We start from the raw sequence: 24,714 nt of genomic DNA, 5'->3' as shown, positions 1-24,714 counted from the left end.
TCCTCGTTTGTAGACAGCATGATTGTGTTTCATAGGAAATCAGAATCAATAATTTAGCAAGTTTCCAGGACCCAAGTTCAGGATATATATATTTACAGACACACACACACATACTCTATAGACTTGCAATGAACAATTTAAATATGAAGTTTTAGGGCCTGGCCCGTGGCCAAGTGGTTAAGTTCATGTGCTCCCCTTCAGCGGCCCAGGGTTTTGCCAGTTCGGATCCTGGGTATGGACATGGCACCTGCTCGCTGGGCCATGTTGAGGCAGCATCCCGCATGCCACAGCTGGAGGGACCCACAGCTAGAATATACAGCTGTGTACTGGGGGGATTTGGGGAGAAAAAGCAGAAGAAAAGAAAAGATTGGCAGCAGTTCTTAGCTCAGGTACCAATCTTTAAAAAAATAAAAATGCAGCTTTAAAAAAATGTATGATGGCATCAAAAATAAAACTTATGGGTAAATTTAACAAGGTATGTATAGCCTCTAAAAATCACAAAACATTGCTGAGAGAAACGAAATAAAATTATTATATAGATGGGAGATGTACCACATTCGTGGATTGGATGACTCAGTATTGTTGATGTCAGTTCTCCCCCAAACTGATCTGTAGATTCCATGTGATCCTAATGAAACTGATCATCTGATTCTGAAATTCACGTGGGAAATCAAAGGACCCAGAATGGCCTAATCACCTTGAAAAGAACAAAATTTGAGGACTCGCAGTGCCCAATTTTAAGACTTCCTCTGAAGGTATAGCAATCAGGAGAGTGTATCAATACATAGAGACAGACAAAGAGATCAATGAGACAGAGTCCAGAAATAGACACACAATTATACACCCCACTGATTTTCAACCACGTCTCCAAGGGCATTCAATGGGAAAAGAGAAATATTTTCAACAAACAGAAAACTGGATATCCTTATGGGGAAAAAAGGAATCTCACATCATATAGAAAAATTAATTCGAGATGGATCTAAGATATAAATATAGAAGCAGCTAAAATAGAAAGCTTTAAAAGAAAACACTTCAGGGAATATCTTCACAACTTTGGGACAGGGAAAAATTTATTAGCAAGGACACAAGAATCATTTAAAAATTGATAAATTGGACTTCATCAAAATTTGAAACTTTTGCTCATAAAACTTTTACTCATTAGGAAAATAAGTAGGCAAACCAGACTGGGAGAAAATATTCACAGTCCATATGTCTGACAGAGGACCAGTATGGAGGGCATACATAAAAAGAACCTCCACCACCTAGTAATAAAAAGACAATCTAATAACAATAGGCAAAATACTTTAACCAACACTTCACAAAGCAATAATATATAACTGGCCAATGAGCACATGAAAAAGTGCTCATTGTTCCCGTTAGAGAAATGCAAATTACACCCGCTACACACCCACTAGAAAGATTAAAATTACTGTCTGGCAATTCCACGTGGTGGTGAGGATGTGGCACTCCGGGACTCTCATGCACTGTTCTTGGGCGTGCAAATGGTACATCCTCTTTGGAAAACTGTTTGGCACTTTTTATTAATTAAATTGACCCCTGGCCTGTGAGCCAGCAATTCCATGTCTAGGTGTTTATGCAAGAGAAATGAAAACATTGCTCAACACATCACTACTGATAATAGCCAAGAACCAGGAACAACCCAAGTGTCATCAACAGGTGATGGATACACAGAGTTTGCTGTAATGGAGCGATCCTCAGCATTAAAGGAAACAAGCTACTGATGCTTGTAAGAATGTGCGTTAACGTCAAAAAATGGTGAAGAAAAGAAACCAGACACAGAAGCATGCAGACTGTGGGATTCCCCTTAGGTAACGTCTCTGGCAGGCAGAACTGGTCCACGGTGGTAGGAGCTGGAACCCTGGTTTCTCTGGGGAGCAGGCACAGGGGCTCTTTCTGGGTGATGGAAATACTCTGCATGTTGACGGGGTGGGTTACATGGGTACATTTGTCATAAGCCACCGACCCGCACCTACACTTAGATCCTTGCACTTCACTCTATGTTTTAAATTATACCTTTGCTAAAATTTTGTAAATGTCTGGTGCTTCTTCAACAAAGTAGCCCCTCCCCCACCATACTGGAGTTGGAAACTCTGGGTGAATAAAGTACTACGGTGGTTGTCTGAGCAGAGATCTGCAGGGCTATGAAACACCAGGACATCTGCAGCCATCCACGGGGCAGTGGGATGCCGGGATCTGCAACCTTCTGCAGGGCTGTGGGACGCTGGGGTCTGGAATCTTCCTCAGGGCTGTGGGACACCAGGGTCTGGAATCTTCGACAGGGCTGTGAGACACCGGGACATCCAGAATCTTCTGCAGGGCTGTGAAACGCCGGGATCCGGAATCTTCGACAGGGCTGTGAGATGCCGGGACATCCAGAATCTTCTGCAGGGCTGTGAAACGCCGGGATCCAGAATCTTCTGCAGGGCTGTGAGACACTGCGGAGGTTCTTATGTCCCCAGCTTGAGATCCTATGAAGCCGGTTAAAGTTAAGGGACTTTCTGTATGACTGTGGTGGTGACCACAGCGCCCTCCAACCTGTGGTGTGACTGTGGTGGTGACCACGGCGCCCTCCAACCTGTAGTGTGACTGTGGTGGTGACCACGGCGCCCTCCAGCCTGCGGTGTGACTGTGGTGGTGACCACGGCGCCTTCAGGCCGCGGTGTGACTGTGGTGGTGACCATGGCACCCTCCAGCCTGTGGTGTGACTGTGGTGGTGACCATGACACCCTCCAGCCCGCGGTGTGACTGTGGTGGTGACCACGACACCCTCCAGCCCGCAGCGTGACTGTGGTGGTGACCACGGCACCCTCCAGCCTGCGGTGTGACTGTGGTGGTGACCACGACACCCTCCAGCCTGCGGTGTGACTGTGGTGGTGACCACGACACCCTCCAGCCTGTGGTGTGACTGTGGTGGTGACCACGACAGCCTCCAGCCTGTGGTGTGACTGTGGTGGTGACCACGGCGCCTTCAGGCCATGGTGTGACTGTGGTGGCCACGGCGCCCTCCGGCCCGTGGCATGACTCGTGGTGGCCACGGTGCCCTCCGGCCCGCAGTGTGGCGGGTGTGCATGTATCTTGTAAGGACCAGGCGCAGGCCAAAGGGCTCCATGCCACACACATCCTCCTCCTGTTTGCACACCATAAATCTTCTACGTTGAAACATTTTTTTCCTTTTTGGCAGCGTGAGGCTTTGCCACCCACAGCTCAGAAGAGGTGATCTCAGGCTAGTTTCTGTGCCGGATTACAGTCTGTGCCGTGAGTGGGCATGCCTCAGAGTCGCCTGCTGTAACTGCCCCCTCAGGCTTGTCGAGCCTGAATCCCTCAGACTCTCGCACACAGCCCCCCGTTGAGAGTGCTCCCTGCTTCTGGCCTTTGCTTTAAACTGAGAGCCATCAATCCCACTCTGACGCCCCGCAGATGCCCGAAGGCATGAAGGAGCAACGCTCTGCCCTGACTCGTGGCCTCCTTGTCCCTGCCCCAGGCCCTGGCGGAGCGGCAGCTGCTCCACGGTTCTGCGTCCCCCGTGTGTGATGTCGCCCTGAGCACCGAGCTCTACGTCCTCGGGATGTTGCGGGCATGGTGGCGTCCTGCCCCTTCCCTCTGAAGCCCATGGTTGCTCAGCCTGAGGTCCGCCCTGGGCTGGTGGTCGTAGCTTGTCCAGCTCCGCCACACGCGGCCCTCATCTCCTGAGTCCTGCAGTCTCCTCCCAGCTCTCTGCCTCTGGTGCTGGCAGCCCCCACCACCTCTTACTCTGACCGCTGGGCCTGCTGCCTCCTGGTGCAGTGATGCGGCCATGACACGCTGCTCCTTCCAGACAGTTCTGGAAACACGACCTCTGGGTTTGGGGAACCCTGTGCCCTGGCTGCTGCACCCCCGCCCACGGCTGCACTGCTCCTCGCGGCTGGTGGAGAGCACGTCATGAGGACAGCAGCAGAGGCCTAATTTGGCGAGAACTGAGCACACAGCGGGACGGGCTGGGGAGGAAGGGCCACCGCAGGAAGCGTTCCATTCCCACGGTGCAGATGTTTTCCTGGCAGTTTCTCAACCTCACCGGCGGGTTGTGTGCCGGTGTTTGCAGGCTGGAGGCCACCCCAGAGGACGTGGCGCTGGGCGTGCGTGTGGCCTCTGGCACGTGTGCCTCTTTGGGGGCCTTGTTTACCTTTTGCAGTTGCACCCACATCCCCCAAATCTGTGCAGCAGGAGGCAGGGTCGGCCCATCCCTCCCCGGGGGCCCATGCGGGTGAGGCATCCTGTGTGTCTGGCCTGCTCCATCCCTTGGTTGGCACCACCCCTTGCCTGGCCCCTCGCTGCCCTCCCGCCAGGCTTCCAGCCACGTCCTGCCCGCTGCTGTGATCCCCTCGAGGGCTGCCCGGGCCATCTGCTTCCTCCTACACGTCCACAGAGCCTTGGGGCATTTTGATGGGTGTTTCATTGAATCTGCACCTCAAGTTGCAGAGAACTGACTGGTTAAAAAGAGAAGCACTTAGTCACGAAGGTGGCCGGACCCTGTGCCGACAAAAGTAACTCAAGACCAGGAACGGGAGAGGAAGCACGGAGAGGGGTGAGGCCTGCGCGGGACCCCTGGGGCACCCCCGGCACGTCCCTGCGGGCAGGAACCCCAGGACATGTCCCATCTGCCGGGCCCAGACACCCTGAACCCATGGACCCCACACGGTGCCCCATCGCTGGGGTTCCTGCTCACATCTCCACTCGGGGAGGGGGCTGAACATGCCTCTGCCCGAGCTGCCACCTCCCCTCCCCCTCAGGATTCCCTAGTCGCCTGGAACCCCCGGCCCTGCGCTCACGGCTCTTGTTCTTAGGCACGCCTTTCGTTTTCTCGGGCACTGCCAGAGCTGTGTGGCCGTGCGGGGGCGGCTTCCTCGGGTTGCAGTGTGTCCAGGAGTGAAGTGCTGATTGGCAGGATCAGGGAGTCACTCGCCTTCGCGAGCCTCTCTGAGCCCCCACGGAAGTCACGGCGCTCTGCACAGCTCTAGCTGAACCACTCTGTCTGGGATGGGCGGGGGCGGACAGGCTGCAGGGGACTCCCGCCATCGGCACCTGCTCTGTGGGAAAGCTGACGGGCGTCGGTTGCTTGCCCAGCACCAGCATTTTATTAGAACAGGTGTCACATGTCACCTGTCTGCGGCCCACACCCCACCCGGAGGAACTGCTCCATTGAGATACCTCGGGGGGCACCCGGAATGGGTGGTCACCATGGTGAAGGCACCAGGGCGAAGGCTGCCGCATGGCGGGTTCAGCACCCACCTGGGGCCCTGTGCTGGAGGAGACCAGGATGGGAGGTCCGACACCATGCTGCAGAGGGGTCCGGGCCTGGCCTGAGAACCACCTGCCCAGGCAGGGCTGTCATCCAGAATGCAGCTGTGGGCGAGTGGCCTGTCCCAGGAGGGGTCTGAGATGAGGCCCTGCGTGCAGATGTGCTTCCAGGGGTGAGCTGTGGGTTACACAACAGTGGCCCCTTCCTTGTGTACTATGGTTTCTCTGGGAGCGAAGGCTTGGGGTCATGTTTGGTCCACTGTGTGCCCACAGCAGTTCCCTCTTAACTTTCCAGATTCTTAAGTGATGGTTTCACGTCTGTGATTTAGGGCTGGAAGGGTCGACAGGCCCTTTCTGTGCATCTGACCCTATTAAACTGGAAACAGCTGGACATGCTGGTCTCCCTGTCGCACTTGGGGGTCAGGCAGCTGCAAGCCCAGTCACCAGACCTGGACGGGGTCTGCATGTAGCAAGGGGTTGACGGAGGGAGTCCCTGCCTAGAGAAGACGACCTGGCCGTCAGGGCACTGGCACGGGAAAGGAAGCCACGTGGAGGCTCAAGGGTCGTGTCCAGAGCCCTCTGCTCACTGTGACCACGTGGCAGGTGCCTGACGTCAGGGTGGCTTTGTCTCCCTCAGGTTCCCCAGGGTCTGTGCCTGGTATCCCCCAGGATTCCTGAGCACACGGATGTGACAACGGCACGTCCTGGGGTCTGTGTGGGGCCATGAGAGTGGGCAAGGCTGTGCAACCCTGGCCACACGGTTCTGGGTTCACGGGTTCATTTATTCACTCACTCATTCAGCCAGCAGCTGGTGAGCACTGGGGGCTGGGGGTGCAGATGTGGGCCTACAGGGACGGGGGTGGGGGGGACGAGGGCCAGGTGGACAAGGACCAGGGGGCTGAGCCCGGCTGGGCAGAGGGGTGGGGTGAGTGGGGAGGAAGGTCCGGGTGGTTGGCGGCTCCACCCACCTTGGTCCCACCCCCCCATTCCCCCGCAGGACCACCATCTGGACCCACCGTGTCCGCTTTCTGGAAGAACGGGCCCTGCCACACTGGGCTGCCTTCACCATCTGGAACGCAGGCAGGCAGGGCCGCCGGCTGTACCGTAGCCTCACGGCAGAGTCACGGCGCAAGGTGGGGCCCCCATCCCTCCCCTCTCCCCGCAGCGCAGTATCCCCTAGTGTCCCTGAGGCTGGTGTCCTGTGTCCCCTCAGGTGGTCGCCTTCTGTGATGTGGACGAGAACAAGATCAAGAAGGGCTTCTACTCCTACGAGGACTCAGAGGTGTGTGGGGCCCCCGGGAGAGCCCTGGCCAAGCTCGGGGTCGCCTGCACACACCCGGCCCGCCTCTGGGCCACCTGGGCCTGTGCCCGCCCATCCCCCACTGGAGAGTGCACTCAGGTCTGCTTCTCTCCGTCACCCACCTGGGGTTGGTTCTGGGGCGGCTGTAAGGTGACCAGGTCGGGAGGGTGGAGGCTGGGTCCAGCCCAGGAGGCTGTGACCTGGGTGTCCGTCTGAGCACGTCCAGCTGTGAATGGTGCAGGGGTCGTGGGCGGCACATGCCCAGTGTGACAGCCCTCCCTGAGGAACGAGTATGGGGCAGCGCGGAGCAGAGCCCACAGCCCGTCTTGTTTTAGGAAAGGCCCAAGCCCCGGGTTCCGATCCTGCACTTCCGGGCTGCACGGCCACCCTTTGTCATCTGCGTGAAGCTGGTGAGTGTCGGGCTTCAGCTATGGGGACATGATGGCCGTGTGGCTGGGATGAGCCCCTGGTCACGAGATCTCAGACGTCCAAGACTTGGCCGCAGCAGTCCATGCCCTTGTTCCAGGCCAAGCTCTTGTGTCACGTCCAGCAGGAGGCCCTGGGCTAGGATGGGAGGTGGTGACCGTGGCCCTGGGGGTCTGGGAGGGTGACCTGCACCAGGGTGGGGGACAAGGGACCACAGAGTCACCTCCAGCCAGGCCTGGGGCTGCCCGGGGTGTTGGGGGAGAGGCAGCCATGGCACCTGGTAAAATGGGTCGCATTTCTATAAAAGCAACACTTAGTGGAAACTTGTGGAGTGCCAGGCCCAAGGGAGCTCCCAAACCCTCAGATGCTCCCGCCAGCGACTCGATGTGCAAGACCCTGCAGAGCTCTAGGGGGATGAAATAGTCGCTGAGAAGCACCCCCGCTGAGGACCCCATCTCCTCACGAGTTCTTGTCATGTCCTCGCCTTCCCTCTGAGGTTGGCAGGCACTGGGGCCCGGGCAGGCTGTGCCCGTCCCTTGGCTCCGGGCTTTCCATCAGGGCCGCACAGCAAGAGGCCCGGGACCCTGTCTTGCTCACTGGGGTCAGGCTCCGCCCTGCCCCTGGGTCACTTTCTGAGCAGCATCCTGTGTGTGAGTGTCACGTGTAGCCGTCAGTGGCTCCGGGTTGTTTCCCGATGGCTATGGGACAGCAAGGCCGTGGCAGTCTTGTGACCTGAAGCAGACGAAGGGCCTCTGCCCCTCAGCGGGTCTCGGAAAACGCCCCCACGCACAGAGCCAGTGACAGGGTGACGCCACCAGGGGCCACTCGTGGGCCCGTCTCAGCCTTTCTGCCCAACGGGCTTGCTCAGGACCGAGCCTGTCCCTGTGGGCCACCTGTCCCTTCCTGTTGATTTTCAGGAGCTCGTTAGAGTCTGGCTCTAGTCTTTTATCGATCAGCGTGTGGGAGACATTTTCTCCCGGTTGTGACTCACCTTTTCACAGCTTCTTCCCGGAAGAATTTATCTTTACCACAGAACATTTATCAGCTTTTCTCTAGTGAGCAGTTAGTGTCACGCTCAGAAGATTCTTCCCTGTGGTCAGAATACATTCTCATTCATTCACACGTATTCACATAAGGCGTCACCTTTCACATGAGTCTAACCCAGCCCAACTACGGGGCCCAGGTCATGGGGTGGGGCTGGGCTCAAGGGTCCCCAGGAGGGCATGGTGGTCAATGGGTGAGCAGGCCATGCTGTGCTGTTGGGGGTCATGGGAGAACACAACGGGGAGCAGGCCACCACTTCCGGCAGGTGCCAGCCTAGGCGGGTGATCAGACTGAACCTCAGCGACCAGGGCACCCAGCCCGAGGCCTTCCTGGAGGCAGTGCTTTTGCAGAATGGAGGCAGATGCATGTTCATTCCGCTAGAGTAAGACAACAGCAGAGGACACAGGCAGGGCATGTGTCTGTGCCACTAGGCAGGACCTGCGAGGAAAGCCCGAGTGTGCTGTGGCGGGTAGGAGGGAGGCAGAGAGGGGAGCATCCTCTTCGTTGGTGGCTGGTCTGTTTAAGATCCCAATCCCCTTTTGCAGTGATGGGAATTTACTCAGAGCTTCTAATTGCAGTTTATGGTGTCATCCTGGCGCCTTCGTGGGGCTTGCGCTGGGGCCCAGCCAGGCCGGTCAGGGTGCACTGGTGTGTCATGCCAGGGTGGTATGTCCTGGTGGGGGACATCACCTCCCAAGGCCGTTCCCCCACTGGGCCGAGCTCAGACACTTGAGGACAGATTTCTCAGCCAAGTTGGTCAGGCCGGGATGGTGACCCCGAGGAGGGCCAGGCCATCCCAGCTCTGCCCCTCGGTCGAGGTGCCACTTTGGAGAAGTCACCCCACTGTGGGGAAAGTGGGTGTGAGGACGGCTGACCCCAAGGAGCCTCGTGCTAGGATCCGGCCCCTGGCTGGGGCTGCGAGGGCGGCTCTCTCTCACGGCCCCTACCCACATGGCTGGGGCTGTTCCTGTGTTCCAGCCCCAAAGAGTGAGATGATGAATGTGTGTGGTTTTAGGCTGCTCGATTTGTGGTAGCTGGTTACACGCAGCAGATAACTGATATGGACCCAAGGTGGCAAAACAGTGAAGAGAACAAACCTCACAGGCACCCCTGTCGCAGCTTGACGCTGTCATGAACACCTGCAGCAGTTTCCCTCTGGACACGTGTCCCCACGTCTCCTGGCTGTGCACCTGTCCATGGAAGCGCTGGTGACCGTTCAGCTTTCTGAGGAACTGCAGGCTGTTTTCCACGGCAGCTGCCCCACCGTACAGCCCACCAGCAGCACACACGGCTTCCTCGCACACCAGTTATCGGTGTGTGTTTGTCGCGGCCGTCCTGGAGGGCGTTTCACTGATGCTGAGTGATGTTGAGCGTCTCATCTATGCTTGTGGGCACCTGAACGTCTTCTTGGGAGAAAAGTCTCTGCAAGTCTCTCGCTCGTATTTCAGCTGGAAGTTTGTCTTTCTGCTGAGTCCTGACTTCTTCTCTGTTCCAGATGCAAGCCCCCAGTCAGGTCCATTTGCAAATGTTTCCTCCCCTTGTGTCGCTTGTCTTTTCACTCTCTCGATGGTGTCCTTTGATGTACAAAAGTGTTTAATTTTGATGAAGTCCAATTTATCTGTTTTTAATTTGGTTGCTCATCTTTTTGGTGTCAGAGCTAAGAAGCCATTGCCAAATCCAGGGTCATGAGGACTTACCCTGTGTTTCCTTCTGAGAGTTACAGCTTCAGCTGTTACATTTTAGGCCTTTGATCTGTTTTGAGTTGCTTTTGTGGATGGTGTGGGTGGGCAGCTTCCTTCTTTTCACGTGCCGTCCGGTTGTGTGAGCGCTGTGCAGCCAGGGAGCGCCAGCCCCGACTGGTCACCAAGGTTTTGTTCTGTTTGCCAGCTTGAACCTGTCTTATTTAACCACTGCTACCTAACAAACTACCACAAACACATTTATTACCTCACAGTTTCTGCAGGTCCTCAGCTTCCGGGTCTCATGAGGCTGTAGGTGAGGCGTCAGCCAGCACAGAGGTTCGACTGTGGGGTGGTCCACGCTCCAAGCCTCCTCGACGGTCGTTGATGGAAATGAGATCTTGAGGGTGCTGCACCAACATCCTTGGTGCTTTGCTGGCTGTTCCTGACTGGCTGCCCCCCCAGCATGGCAGCTTATTCTGTCGAAGCCAGCAAGGGGCAGGGTCTACAAGGGGGATGGAAGTGCCACCCCACGCCTGTGTGGTGTCCGAGGGCCAGTGCTGCCTGTACTCCAGGGGCGGGCTTACACAGGAGGTGGGTGCACGAGGCAGGGTCCTGAGCTGCCGGGCCTGCCAGGGGGACAGACCCGCCCTCCTGCGTTCTCCCCGCCTGAACCTCTTTCCAGCCAACGTAAGCAGAGTTCCCAGTTGCCAGGGGAATGAAAGGAATAATTATGCGGCTACGAGAAGCAGTGGTAAAACAAAAAGTTAAATTCTACAGAAATTATATCTCATTTTCAGAGGAGATGGGCTCTGCTGAGGGTCTACTTCTCAGGGACCCAGAATTGCCGTGAATCAGACCCCCCGTGAGACCTTCCCGGACAGCAGGCCTTGGTGGCAAGTGCGTCCCTTTCCCCTCTCCGTCGCCCACTTTGTGTCCTTGGAGGGTCAGAGACACAGTAGTTACCTGATTCTTGTATATCCTTCCCGAGGGAGCCAACACAAACACAACAAGTGGCCGCGTGTTATACATACTTTTTCTGTATTTTGCTTTTTTCACATAGCAATATATTTTGGAGATTCTTCCATGTAAATCCACTGGCGCTGTCTCACTGTTGTTACTGCCTTCTTAAGGCAGCTCTCCAAAGTGACAGGAAGCCAGCCTGTGCACCCTTGCCATGCGCCCGCCACCCAGCCGTCTCGTGTCCTCCACACTCCCCACTCCCCCACCCCTGTACTGAGGCAAATTCTAGCCTACTCTCGTTTGTTAGTGTTTCCCAGAAAGATGAAAGCTTAAAAGAACTACCATAATTCCACTATCACACCCAGAAGTTGCAAATATCCCGTGAGTGTCGAGATCCCCCGATTGCCCTGTAGACGTGTTTTCTTGTTGTCGTTTGTGTGCTGGAGCCCAGGCCCAGTGTGGCCACATGCAGCGTCAGCCCACGCGCCCTGCCACCCGCTCCACTCCCTCACGACTCGTGTGTGCATCGAGGCAGCAGGGAGCCTCGGGCCTGCTGGGCCAGGGTCGGTTCTGATGGGCGGGAGCTCCGGACAGAGTTCGAGGCTCACTCAGTGGTGGCCACACCCCTGCCCCCCGAGGGCTGGGACAGTTCTGTGGGGGAGCTTCTGGGGGACGCATTACCCCCAACTATGCTGCTGCGTGGGTGTTTCATCCGTTTATTAGCCAGTCCCTTATCGAGGTGCCTGTAGGCCATTCTTGTCGTTGGCTGTGAAAATCCTGCTGCAGTGAATAGCGTAATTTCGCTCAGGGGCTGTGCACGTGGGGGGAACTTCTAAAAGCTGCTGGTCAGAGTTTTGATCCCACAGCTGCCGCCCCGGAGGCTGTGCCAGTTTACGCTCCACCAACCACCTTCCATCGATGCTGCGATCAAACCCACCGTCTCCGCAGATCGCAGGTGAAAACAGTGAGGCTCCAGTTCCAGTCGGCAGTGTCACGCTGCGGGTCAGGAGGGCGTCTCTTCACATATTTATAAGCATCTTTTATTTCACTTTTTGTAAATTACCGATTCTTTTCACTAGCCCATTTTTCTATTGGCCTGTCAGTATTTTTTTCTATGCAATTACAAAAACAAACCTTTTGTGATAGGCCTTGCAAATTTTCCTCAGTGTGTCGTTTGACTAAACATATTTCTGCCATTTAGAAATTTTTTATTTAGACATAATCAAATTAATTGATTTTTTTCTTTTATGGCTTCTGGGTTTTCTTCATTCTCAGACAGTGACTCCTCATGGTGAAGTTGTAAAGCGCATTCTCCAGGTTTGCTTCTCAGGCTTCTGTTCTTTTGTTATTTCTTTGCTACAAGTGGAATTTTTCTTGTCAAGACTGAAGTAGGATGAAATCTCCTTTCCCTTTGGGTACTCACTTGTCCCAGTGTCATTTGGGGAGTAATCCATGTCTTCCTGGTAATGAAATGCCGTCTTTGTGTGCTGGGTACACATTTCCATCTGGAGCTGTTCTGGACCCTTGGTCTTGTTCTGCTGAGGTGTCTGTTTGCGTACCAGCACCATGACTTACTGTAGCTCTCCCACGTTTGCCATTTAGTAAGGCTGGTCTTCCTTCGTTATTCTTCTTTGTCAAAATTTTTCTCAAGTTTTTCTTCTTCAAATGAACTTTGTTATTGTGAATTATTAATACAGTCAGAAAACGGCCTAAACATGGCCCACCAGCTGCTTTGTGAAGGAAGTTTTATTAGAAAACAGAGGACACATCACCACAAAGTGCTCCCCTGAGCAGCCCCACGAAGGACAAGGCAGCTACCCGCCCAGCGGCCCGGCTGCGTCACTGCTGTGCTGTCCTCACAGCGTGCGCAGCGCTTCCCGGACCGCAGGCGTGGCTGCCTGTGTCTGCAGCTCGGCAAGTGGAGCCACACTTGTGTGCTCTCGGTCTCATCTGTCTCCTCCTCATGTTTGTGAGGCCGCGTGCCCATCCTCCGTGGCGTTTTGGCGTTCAGCTGCATGGGTGTCACCAGCACCATGCCAGCGGGCCTCCACGAGCCGGTGCCCATCACTTTGCTGTGCAGACATCCTGGTGCTCGCCCGCCGTTTCTCTGGGGTTTGATCCCAGGAGTAGAAGCTGGGTCGTGGGGTGGCCTGTCTTCCACTTCACGAGACAACGTCCCACGAGGTGGCCGGGCAGGGGGGCCCAGAGGTGGAGGGCCCAGGCCGCAGGCTCATCACTGGACGATGGGATTTCAGTTCCCCTGGCTGGGGTGCGGGGCTCTCACTGTGGCTTTGAGACGCCGTCTGATGCTGGTGAGGCCCAGCGCCTGCCTGTGCGGCAGGCACGTGGGTTCCTCTTGTTGATGTCTCCAGTTGGGTTCCCCGTCTGCCTATGGGATTGCCATCTTCTCCTGACAACCTGTAGTTCTCTGTACCTTCTGGATTCTGATCATCCGGTGGTTTTCTGTCTGGCCTTTTCACTCTCTTGGTGGGATGTGTTGGTCTAACTTCAGGAGGTTCTTCATAAGGAGCAGTCCCCTTCCCCAGTCAGGACAGGCCCCCCTTTCCCACTGGCCCCTCCATGAGCCCAGCTCCACCGGCTGTTGTAAATGACCGCTGGGCCACTCTGGGCTGGGCTGGGCTGGCTCTGAACCCAGGTGTGTTTCCTTTGAAAACTTGGGAGCAGAGAGAACGAGAGAGAAGGGGGCTTGAGAACGGTCGGCAGGTAGAGGACAGAAGGTGGAAATCTCAGGTGTTTTCCAGGTAGACTGTTCCATTTATATATTTCTAGCAATCCTGGTAGTAACGGCTGAGACCAAGGGTGGGCATGGCTGATTCCCCTTGTTGGGCCCAAGGACAGACGATGACACCCAACGAGGACAAACATGGTGGCCGCAGCACTGGGCCCCTCCCACATCCTGCTGGAGGCAGAGACATGCCCCTTGGGCCGTTCCTGTTTTGGGAGCCGAGTCCTGGAGGCCTGGGCTGAGGGACGGGCCTGGGAGCACGCAAGTGTTTGCCAAAAACCTGCCGTGGCCTCACACAGGAGGGCTCAGGGTCAGGGGTTAGGGCTGGGGTTGGGTGGCCTGGCCAAAGCCAGCACCGGTGGAGAGGCCACCCTGGAGCCCTGTGAGTCTGGCAACAATCCTGGGGTCACCTCGGGGACCTTATGGGGTCACTTGTAAGACTCGGGTGGAGCCTGCCTCCTGGGGTCCTGACCCTCCCTGCACGGTTCCAGCTCTGCCTGTTTGGTGTCAGGGCCCTCTCTCCACTGCAGGGCGGGGTCAGAGCCAGGGGGCATCCGTCGACAGCTGGCTGTTGAGTCGCAGTTTCTGTCCCCAGGGACCACCTCCGACGTCTGGCCTCTGCAGAGGAGGTGGGGGTGTGGGGCATTGTGGAGAATCAGGGTCAGTCGGCAGGAAGGAAGCCGGGTCTGGCCTGGGAAGGGGTGAGCAGGAGAGACTGCCCGTGAGGTTCGTTTCCTTCCCTGAGTCCCCACAGTGGGGGTCAGCTGCCTTCTGCAGGGAGGAGCTGAGGCCAGGCTTGGTGGGGGCGCTTCTGAGGACCCTCCCACTGGCCGTTTCCCTTGCTGGCCCCCCACCTTCTGGCCCCTCCCCTCTCAGCAGTGGAGCACTTTCTAGTGGACCACCTGACAAGTGGCCACAAGCAGCTCCACACCCAAGACCACCTCAGGAGGATCTGTGGGGCCTGCAGTGAGGACCAGGGGAGGCCTGGATCGAGCTGGACCTGCTGCTGCTCCCACAGGACCTCACAGGAGGTGCGTTTGAGGACAATCTGAGGTCACTGCATCTGCAGGAGGGCCGGGACTTCCTTCACTTCAGCTGATGGACCCGTAGCAGCTGCTGCCAGGTACGTACGAGGCCCCCAGCAGCCACAACCAGGGTGTGGGGGTGTCCTGCAGGTGAGGAGGGATCGAGGGTGGGTAGGGAAGGACAGCCCCTGCACCTGTGTGGGGAACGTGCCCAGCGGGAAGCGGCACCTGGATGCATCTCAGGCCGTCCTCCCCACGTGGGGCTGGCCCTTCACCTGCAGGCCGAGGCCCAGTACCTCCTTCTTGGGGTGTGACTCACGCGGGGTGAAACGCACGGCTGAGAGCACACAGCCTCAAGGGAGTGTGCATGTTCCTCCGACACGTGCATTCGCGTGTAGCCACTGCAGGCCAGACGCGGAGCAGTCCCTCTGCCCTCCTGGAGCCCCACACCTGTCTGTCACCCAGAGGGCATCTTCCGAGGACCATCCACAAGTCCGTCGCATCAGGGGCTCATTCCTCCCCTTTCTGCACGGCACCCTCAGGGTGAAGGAATCACAGTTCATTTATTCGCTGCCCTCCTGGTGGACACCCATGTTGTCTCCAGCTCTGGCTGTCACGAAGAAAGCTTCTATGCAGTCTGGACACGTTATGGCAGACCTGTGATTTCATCCCTCTTGGGAAACACCTAGGGGTACTATTACCGGGTCTGACTTTATTAGAGATGAGGACGTGAACAGAGACGACGTGAGAACAGAGGCTGTGTGGCAGGGTGTCGGCCCATCACCCGGCAGGCAGAGGCTCGAGGGGGATGGCTCCCTCTGCTGTGCCTGATGGAGGCCATGGGCCTGGGGAAGCTGGGTGGCTGACCAGAAGCGGCCGTCCTCGTGATTGGTTAGGGGGCACCCTGGCTTTCTCTGGCTGGTCCTAAGTTGGAAGTGGGGCAAGAACTAGAGAAGCTGGCGGTTGTTGACCACATTCTGGGTGGCTGCCATGAACTACTGCTTGGTTTCCTGGACTGGCCACTGCAGGCTGTGGGTAGCAGTCCTGTTTTTGTAGATGGTCTGGTGTTGCCCATTTGTACCTCCAGTCTCTCAGTCCCAGGAACCCCCAATGGCCCAACTCAGGCTGAGAGAACAAATCCCATCAGCCATGAGGATCAGCCTGAGTGCGGAGCTTCTCCTTAAAGGCCATAGGCTGCCCGTTGCCCTCTGCCTGTCTCCTCGATCCCAAAACAAGATCATCAATACGCTGTATCCTTTGCATCATGACAAGTCCTGCCGCAGTCAGTGCTGCCTGCCTGTGTGGGAACCCCGCTCTGAAGCTCACGTGAACGACCAGCAGTTGCTCGCCTGGTGGAGCGGCCTCACCGTGGAGCTCACGGAGTTGGGATTTCCAGCGATGGTGATTTACAGAGTCCGGTCTGCGTGCAGAGTCGCAGAAGACTCTTCCTGAAGCACAGGAGGTCTTGGTCTAAGGCAGGACGACCAGGTGCTCCAGCCACGGTGCCTGACAATCTGCTTGTGTGTTTGTTTTTATACTGCATGCTATTATTGTCCATCTTTTAAAATCCTACATGCTTTAAGAAATCCACCCATTTGGCCATTCTTCTTTTTGTTTGCATGGTCACTGTTTATTCTCTGCTCAGCATTCCTCCTTGCATCTGAGTCTGTTCAACTGGGACCGTCTTCCTGCTGCCTGGAGTTTATCCACTAGAACAGTGGTTCCCAACTGGGGCAGGTTTGCTGCAAGACTGCTGGTGACTAGGATGTTGCTAGACACCCTAGAACACACAGGACAGTCCCCACAACAAAGAAGTGTTCAACCCCAAATGTCAGCAGTACCCAGACTGAGAAACTAGCCATGCACGAGGGGCTTGTGTTGTCTGAATGTGACTTCATTCTGCACTTTTTTGAATGGCAGTTTTCCTACCAGGGTGGTGGTTATCCTCTCTCGGCACAGTGAAGATCTACGCTCTCAACTCCGCCGTTGCCGCTGGGACATGGGCAGTGCTGCGTACTGCCGTGTCGTCTGGCTGTTTGTGCAGTTTCCCTGTGATGCATCCCCGTGGGAGCGCCTGTCATTCTGCTGGATCCGCTAGCTCTGCACCTGGGGATTGTGCCCCCGCGACAAGTACGGGGCGTCTGCACCATCTCTTTCTGAGATCCTGTCACTCACAGGCCAGATTCTCTTTGGTGTGTCTTGACTTTGCTGTCACATTTTCCAGTTTTTTCCGGATGATTTCTTCAGATTGTCCGGTTCTCCAGTTCTCTCTTCAGCCATGTCTACTTGGTGGTTTAATCCATCCATTGAGGGTTTTTCTTCTAATGTCTTCTTGGTAATTTCTAGTCCTTTTCAAAAATGAATTCACTCTATCTATTTCCTGTCTGCTATTTCCAGTATCCTAAGTCTCTGGGTCTGGTTCTGTCAGGTCTTGCTCATGGTGCCTGTGTCCTGTGCGTTTGGGGGACTATGGGAGCGTGGGCTCATGCTCTTTTATTCCCTTCTCCCAGAGGGCTTCCGCTCGCCTCTTCTGCCCGTCTGGGAGCACCCTGCTCAGGGCCAGGCTGAGCAAGTTTTCCATGTTAGGAGTTTGGCTGACGGCATAGGCAATGTGGGTCTCCAGGAGAGGCTCCCTTCCCCAGCACCGGGCAGAGATGAGATGGAAGGGTCCTGTGGCCCTTTCTTGGAGGAGGACTTAGTTCTTGTTCACCCTGTTGCTGAGCACGCAGTGTTTAGGGCCCACCTTTACGGGGGTCTCCTGTTAAATGAAACTTCGTGGTCCGACTTGGGGCTCAGCAGATGCGGCCCTCAGGGCCTGCGGGCCCCACTCACCTGGAGGGCTTCTGCCTGTCCTGAGTGCTGTGCGCATGGCGGTCCTGCTTGCTCTCCTTGCCTCTACAAAGGCACTCTGCTCTCTGCTGCCCCTCTGCGGCCCTGTCCAAGGGGCTTCTTGACCACGTCCTCCACAAGACAGCAGCCCAGCACACTGTCCCGCCTGCTGTCTTCCCTCACAGCACTCGTGCTGTTTCCCACAATCCACAGTAGCTCATTTGCTATTTTATGCTTCCAGCTCTGACCTAAGTCGCGAGAGTCTGGGGCTCCCCACCGAATCCATCACTGGGACCCAGGTGGGCTCCAGAAACCGTGGCTGCATGAAGGAGGGTGGCCTAGCCACCAGGCACCTGGTTGGAGCGGGTGGTGACCACTGGGGCCTGATGTGCTGAGGGCGAGTGGAAGCAGCTGGACCCTATCTCCCAGCTAGTGGATGAGTCCAGTTTCCCTTGGGTGGCAAAGCTGGACCAGCATTAAAAGAGCATTGATGGGCCTACGTGGTGAACTGGCCAGTGTCCACGTCTCAAAAGGCCACTTCTCTGCAATCCTGTGGGGAGGTTTTTTTTTTGTTTTTTAAACATTTGGAAACACTTTTTTATTTTTTGCTGGGAAAGATTCGCCCTGAGCTAACATCCATTGCGAATCTTCTTTTGTTTTTCCCTCCCCAAAGCCCCAGTACATAGTTGTATATTCAAGTTGTGAGTCCTAGTTCTTCCATGTGAGCCGCCACCTCAGCATGGCAGCTGATGGACGGGTGGTGTGATTCCATCACTGGGAACTGGATCTGGGCTGCTGAAGCAGAGTGCACCGAACTTTAACCACTGGACCACCAGGGCTGGCTCTTGTGTGTGTGTGGTTTTTTTCAATTACACTAAAAACAGTTCATTTTGTTGCTTCTCAAAAGCTGCCTGCTTGCTTTTCTGTTGCCAAGGCCCAGATGCTGCTCTGCGGGCACCGTCTCCGCTGCCCCTGACAGATACGAACACAGGACCTTGTGGGGCAGCCCTGCAGAAGAGCCTTTCCACCAGCGTGGCCTCACGTGGCCTGTGGCTTAGCCTGGACACAGGCCACTGGGCCATCCAGGACCCTCACCATGTGACCTCTGCCAGTCAAGTGGTCTGTGGCTAATCTTTTGTCTAAAGTGGAAAACTTCCTTCTTTTCAAGAGGGAGGCATGTTTTTAGGCTTAAATGAAATAAAGTCAATCTACAAAGTTACAATCTCACACAAGTATGAGGTAAGGCTCTTTCAGGGGTTAAAAATGATCTGTCTCAGGTCCAGCCAGTGCAAGGCAAGCGTCGCCACAAGTCCAGCACTCAGCCTAGGCAGGAGAAACCAACTCCTGGTGAGGCTGCAACAGCCAGGATGGCACGCCCAGTGGCTGCCCCACCAAGTGGCCCGAGCTGGGCCTCCCAGCCCACGGACCTGTTGTCACGCATGTCCCGAGGGGCGGTCTGTTCTGCAGCCCAGGTGCACCAGCACCATCCTGGGCATGTGGCCCCCATGACAGCACAACCTGCGTCTTCACCTCAGAGGTGGACAAGGGCTGCTGCGTCCAGACCTCGGCCCACGGAAGAGCAGGGGCACCAGGAACCTAAGCTGTGCAAAGCTCCACAGCAGGCAGGCCGACCCTGCTGGGCACTCGGGTGTCTGTCTGAGACCAGCCACACGAGTGCACGGTCAGCAGGGAGATGCTCCCTGGCTCCAGGATCGGTCAGTGTGAACTCGCAGTGGACTAATAAGGAGAAGTGCAGCTTTTCCCAGAACGAACAAGTGAGCCGTGGCACTTCCCATGTTTCCCCTGAGAACCCCACATCTCGGAGGGTGTGCATGGGGTTCGGAGCATCCTCTTGCAGCAGGCATCTGTAAAGCCGCTGGCCGCACGCTGCTCGGGGCCTCCTGAGCTGCCAGACTATCTCTCATGTGTGGCTGGAGCTGGTCTCAGGCAGGATTCTAACATGCAGCGTGTGCTTTCTGAGTGTACAGAACTGAATGAAGGAGGTGATGTGCGTGCGGCACCCACGTGTGCTGGATGCCGGAACAGACTGGAGGTGGGAAGACAGCCACTCCTGCCCTGCAGAACCGACCCAGAAAAGAGGGTCTGGACCGTGCACGCCAGCCGCCCATCTTTCCAGCCCTGTGGTTCTAACTGAACCACACGTGTCCCCCGCACAGCACATCACAGCTAAGACCATGCCGGGCAAGGCCGTGGCTGGACGCTGCCGCAGCAACAGCACAGGAGGCTGCGGCCGGCCTGTCGCAGGCCTGGTCCCCCGGGGCCACCCCATCTGTGGGGGGGGCAGCACAGAGGAGGAGGAAGCCTGCAGCCCTTTCTGGCCTCTGCTTTACCCCCACCCGAGGCTGTCCAGTTGCCCTCACTTGCACCAGTGTCACACAGCCAGACGCAGAACTGCTCAAGACACGATTTTATAAGATTTTACAAGACATGGGCTCGTGATTAAGTCAAGATAAAAGCACCAACACCCCAGGTCACTCGAGCGCAGGACACGTGTGTGAAGCTGCCTCCACGGTGACAAAGTCCCTCGGCATATGCACCAGCCTGGGCCGCCCTCCGCTGGCCGAGACGCTGTGCCCAGGTTTTTTGTGCTGACCGTCACCTGGCTCCTCTTCCCGCCAGGTGGCCTCAGGGCTCCGCCCCCAGGACTGGCCTCAATGGGTGCTGGGCTGTGGAGGATACGACAGGGTCAGGCCGGCAGCACCATTTCCCCAACGTCCCAGGAGCCGTGTGGCCAACACAACTTCTGGGGAGGGGGCAGGTGGCTCCCTTCTGCTCTGACTCCACCCACCAGCATGCAAAACCTTCCTGAGGAGATGTGAGAACTGTGTTTACTGGCAGCCAATACTGCGCTTGGCCTTCACCCAGGAGACAGGAGTCATGGCTCAGCCGGCCATCTCCACCATGATCAGCGCCTGCCCCCTGCACCTGGAGGGGGTACCTATGGGCTGAGGGAAGGGTGGGCTCGGCAGAAAGTCAGTACAGCACCAGGAGGGGAGAGAAGGGAGAAGAGGAAATCATCTCAGAAACAACCACCGCATCACCAGTGCCTACAGGAGACGCTGGCACAGCGAAGCCCCTCGGAAGGAGAGAAATGGCAGGCAGGCCAAGAACACGCAGCAGGAGGCCCCTGCCTGGGGAGAGCCCAGGTCGGTCTGAGATAGGACCCAGGAAGGCGAGGGGTGCAGGGCCCAAGCTCCACGCCTGGCGCCACCCTTCCTTTCAACACAGACGACAGCCAACTGGACAGGGGACCACACAGCAACAGTCAGGAGGGGAGTGCAATGACAGAACTCCTGTGATCATCCAAAGAGAAGAAAGGAGGGAAGAAGTAGACGGTGAGGTCAAGTGGAAAACGGAGACGGCAGAAATAACTTCGATGAGCCTGACATCACACCTTAAATCTAAGTGGGCAAAACGCTCCAACCCCTAGAGCTCGTGGCAGTCACCTGCCTGCTGCTCACACGCAGCCTGTTCAATGTAAGAGCACACAGGGCTCGAACACGACATGGTCGAGAGAGACAGACAACACAAACACTAACCAAAGCGCCCAGTGTGGCTGTGTCAGGACCAGGGGGCTTCTAGGCATGAGGCCTCACCACAGATAGAGAAGACCCACCGGGAAGATGTTACCAACGTGAACACACAAGCACCCAGTAGCATGGCTCCAAGTGCATCACAGAAGTTGAGGAAAGTAAAAGAGCTGAGGAATCCACAGCACAACCTTCTCAGTAACTCACAGAACAAGCAGACGGGATACCAGGCAGGGTTGGGGAGCCCAGTGCAGCGCAGTTAGGAAGAAGCCACACAAGCTGAAAATGAGCCCCTTTTCTCAGCCCCATCAGAGAACCGAGGTCACCACCCCAAAGCTGGAGACAGGCGAGTCCAGGGAATCACAGTGGAGATCAGCTCCCCTGGAGCACAGGCCAGCCAGTGGAAGATGAACCAGGGCTTCATTTAAATGGTAATTCTGACAAACTGCTGGAGGCTGAGTGAACTAGCATGAGAAATGGGGTCGGGGGAGGCATCTTAGGGGGCCCCACACTGTCCTGGTTTCCCTCCAGGAACCTACCAGGTTCACCTGGTCAAGATCCAGAAAAGAACCCGCTCCTGGTTCTGGCAGGGAGGGAACAGTAGCCGCCGTGGTCCCCCCCGGCCGTCTCCAGGGGAGGGCCTGCCAGAGCCCACAGCGCCAGAAGGGGTCAGGGCCTCAAGCAGGCAGACTGGGGCCGCTGCGGCAGGGAAGGGGGCTGCCATGGGAGACCCTGGTGAAGGTCGCGGGCGCAGACCCAGGCCCACAAGGGCTGAGGTTTAATCAGAAGATTACAGAATGCTCCCCTTCCCCCGTCCAACCACATCACCAACTGCCTCCAGCATCACCATGGGTTCCAGCTGAAAAAGCTGCCAGACACAGACGCTCCGAGGAGGACACAGGGACGCCCACATCAAGGGCACCAAGGACAAGGACGTTGGAGGAATCGGAAGCTTTGGAACCTGCAGCAAACACTGAACAGAGTAACTCCAGCCAGACCAACATGAGTCCTCACAATAATAAGGCCCATTCACCACAGTTCCCACCACCCAGCACATGTCTGGCTTTCAATAAAAACTTACAAAATATGCCAAAAGGAAAGAAAAAGCAGAGTCTGAAAAGACAATCCTGAGCATCAGAACCAGACTCTGATGTGGCAGAGATGTTGGAACTACCAGACCAGAAACTTGACACAACTGTGATTAAGATCCTAAGGCTCTGAGGGGAGAAGTGGACGCCATGCAAGGACAGATGAGTAACATAAGCCGAGGTGGAAACTCTAAGAAAGAAGCAAAGGAAATGCTAGAAATCAAAAACACTATAACAGAAATGAAGAGTGCCTTTGAAGGGCTCATCACACAACCAGACATGGCCAATGAATCAGTGAACTTGAAGATCAGTCACTAGAAACTTCTCAAATTCAGATGCAAGGCCACCTCAGCCACACTCCTGGCAGGTTCTACTGTGCAAACTGACAAGCCAGTTCTCTAGGTGTTATGGAAACCCAAAGGACCAAGATCCATCTCTGCATCTCAAGCCCTAAAACTGACACCCATGTCTGTAGACACTGTGGTGCTGGCTTACGGAGGACAGAGATCCATGGAGAACTAAGGAGAATGGTGACGCACTGCAGCCAGAAAGGAGCTGGGTCAGCAGCATATGGAGGGACATGTCTGCTGACCTCCTTCACACCACGTGTAAAACCAAGTCCAGACAGACTTCGAACCTAAACATAAAAGGTGAAACAGTAAAGCCTCCAGAAAAAAACAGGAGACTATGGACATAAACTTGGAGTAGATAAAGACATCTTAAACGGGACCCATAAAAAAGTGAAAAGGGAAGAAATGGTGAGCTGTAATATATTAAATCTAAGGACAAGAAGGCAGCCCCTTGAGTGGGAGAAGATACCTGCAGTTTGCATGACTAGCAAAAAATCAAGAACCCTGACAAAGCGTGCCACCTTGTGACCAGCACTCACTTCTGCATGGACAGTCTTCCTCCATAAAAAGCTCAAACACGGTCTCTCCAAAGCCAGAGTTCACACCTAAGTCCAGAGGACACAGCCCACCAGGATGAGGAGAAGGAATGTGGGGACAGGGCTGAGAGCTCACTTAGCCCCTGGCGATCAAGTACATGCTGCTGTGACCTCCTCTGCAGCTCCTGCAGCACAGACAGACTGAAGAGAAAGTCCCAATTCTCTGCCAACTGCATACCCCATAGTCTGAAATCTCCCACTGACCACACAGAACCTGGAAGATCAGCTCAGGGCGCTGCCCTCTCAAAACCACAGATACAATGCACACACCAAGGCCATGGAAACGCAGAACTCGTGGCAGACAGCAGCAGGCCCCAGAAGACCCTGGGTGATGACAGAGTCCCCAAATGGGACAAGTGTCCAGGGAGGAGACGCTGGTGGAAACACAGAAGGACCAGATCAGGGTGCCGAGGAGGCCTCTTCCAACACGAGGGAGGCCACATCTGGGAGGAGAAAGCTCGGGCAACGCCACCTCCTCCGAGGGCTGGAGAGGCTGGGTGGCCACCGCCCCCAGCAGACAGCCTGTCCCGGGTACGGACGCATACCAGGACACACTGGAGACGTGCCAGCAGGAGAGGGAGTCTCCAGGAGGTGGAGTAGCAGCTGGCACACACAAGTGGGCTGGGCAGCCGTGAGCATCACCAGCTCCTTGTCTCTGCTTCCGAAGGAACAGCTGACTGGGAGGGGTCCCTGGGGGCCTGGCTCTCAGCGGGAAGTGGGGGGGAACGGGGGGTGTGCACATGCCTGCCGGCCTCTGCTCTGCATCTCTGGGGGTCCCAAAAGCCTGTGTGGACCCCAATGGGGAGAGGGGCAGGCAGTGTGGACCCAGGATGTTCCAGGCTCTGTAGGGGGTGGGCAGTGTGGACCCAGGATGTGCCACTCTGTTGGGGGCAGGTGGTTACCTTGGGGACCTGCTGTGGTCTGGGCACTCCAAGCAGGTCGCACAGGCGGTTCCGCTGGCCTCGCACGAGTGGGAGCTCCGCATCCCTGGGGAGGAGAGGGCAGGGCAGCTTCAGCCACAAGAAGGGTCGGCTCACTCGCAGCTAAGCCTGCCACCAACTTACACTCTGGGTAGACTTCCTGCCGGGTGCAGAAACCCCAAGACATCTCAGACCAGGGGAAATCAGGAACAACGGCTGCTCACCCCAGAACTCCAACTGGGCTTTGCCCCGACCCCTTTCTCGGAGATTGCAGGAGGAGCAGCGCCGCCCAAAGGAAGGGTCCACCACAGGGAGATGCGGCCGAACAGGCCCAAACAGGGAACAGGGAATGCTGGGACCGAGGGGGAAAGGGCGCTGCCTGGGGAGGCAGGAGAGAGGGAACACAGATTTTAATCCATGGGCTTTGTTAAGTTTTATTTGACTTTGAAAGCTATTTATTACTTTCATTAAAAATAAAAATTGAATTTGGCAACACCATAGAGAAATATTGGGCATTTTTTTAGACTGAAAAAACACATATAAATTTCTAAATCCTCTGGAATTTTTCTTACAAAGGGATTAAATTATGGGGAAAAGAGACCCTGTCCACCCCGACACTGAGAGGGAGGACGGAAGGAGTGGGGCACTGGGGAGGACCTGGGACCCCATGCGTGTGAATGGTTTCGGGCTCTCCTCACTGTCCTTTTCCAAGCCCAACATTTTAGGATCTGATTAAGAACGTGCCTCCACATTTCTATAGAGTTGACAACATAACAGAAAATGTGTCATCAGTGCAGAAGTTAAAATGTCACTCTCTCAAGAGATGTACAGGGCAGGCCGTGAGGGCAGACGGGCTCAGGCCAGCGAGACTTGGGCCTGAGGGCGGACAGGGTCAGGGCAGC

At 56.0% G+C, this 24,714-nt stretch overlaps 2 protein-coding genes across 28 annotated transcripts in view; one reads left to right on the top strand and one right to left on the bottom strand.

Annotated features, from left to right (window-relative positions):
* The window catches only part of B3GNTL1 (UDP-GlcNAc:betaGal beta-1,3-N-acetylglucosaminyltransferase like 1), a 153,525-nt gene that overhangs the window by 112,166 nt on the left and 16,645 nt on the right, over positions 1-24,714 (top strand). For 12 of the 23 annotated variants that reach the window (XM_044744326.2, XM_070483913.1, XM_070483909.1 and 9 more), the window contains 4 exons: positions 6,293-6,428; positions 6,509-6,577; positions 6,931-7,005; positions 9,081-9,691. In XM_044744326.2, coding sequence (XP_044600261.2) covers positions 6,293-6,428; positions 6,509-6,577; positions 6,931-7,005; positions 9,081-9,200 — 400 coding nt within the window. In that variant the 3' untranslated portion in view covers positions 9,201-9,691. Of the gene's footprint in view, positions 1-2,300; positions 2,653-6,292; positions 6,429-6,508; positions 6,578-6,930; positions 7,006-9,080; positions 9,692-14,471; positions 14,577-14,759; positions 18,538-24,714 lie in introns of those variants that run through there. The other 11 variants (XM_070483910.1, XM_070483905.1, XM_070483921.1 and 8 more) reach the window with 8 other exon arrangements.
* The window catches only part of TBCD (tubulin folding cofactor D), a 194,283-nt gene continuing 189,287 nt past the window's right edge, over positions 19,719-24,714 (bottom strand). For all 5 annotated transcript variants that reach the window (XM_070483903.1, XM_014865030.3, XM_070483902.1 and 2 more), the window contains 2 exons: positions 23,795-23,879; positions 19,719-19,994 (listed from right to left, as the gene is read on the bottom strand). In XM_070483903.1, coding sequence (XP_070340004.1) covers positions 19,980-19,994; positions 23,795-23,879 — 100 coding nt within the window. In that variant the 3' untranslated portion in view covers positions 19,719-19,979. The remainder of the gene's footprint in view (positions 19,995-23,794; positions 23,880-24,714) is intronic.

This window comes from Equus asinus, chromosome 13 (assembly GCF_041296235.1).
Source record: "Equus asinus isolate D_3611 breed Donkey chromosome 13, EquAss-T2T_v2, whole genome shotgun sequence".
In the NCBI taxonomy this organism is placed as follows: Eukaryota; Metazoa; Chordata; class Mammalia; order Perissodactyla; family Equidae; genus Equus; species Equus asinus.
This window is presented reverse-complemented; position numbering and strand designations above follow the sequence as displayed.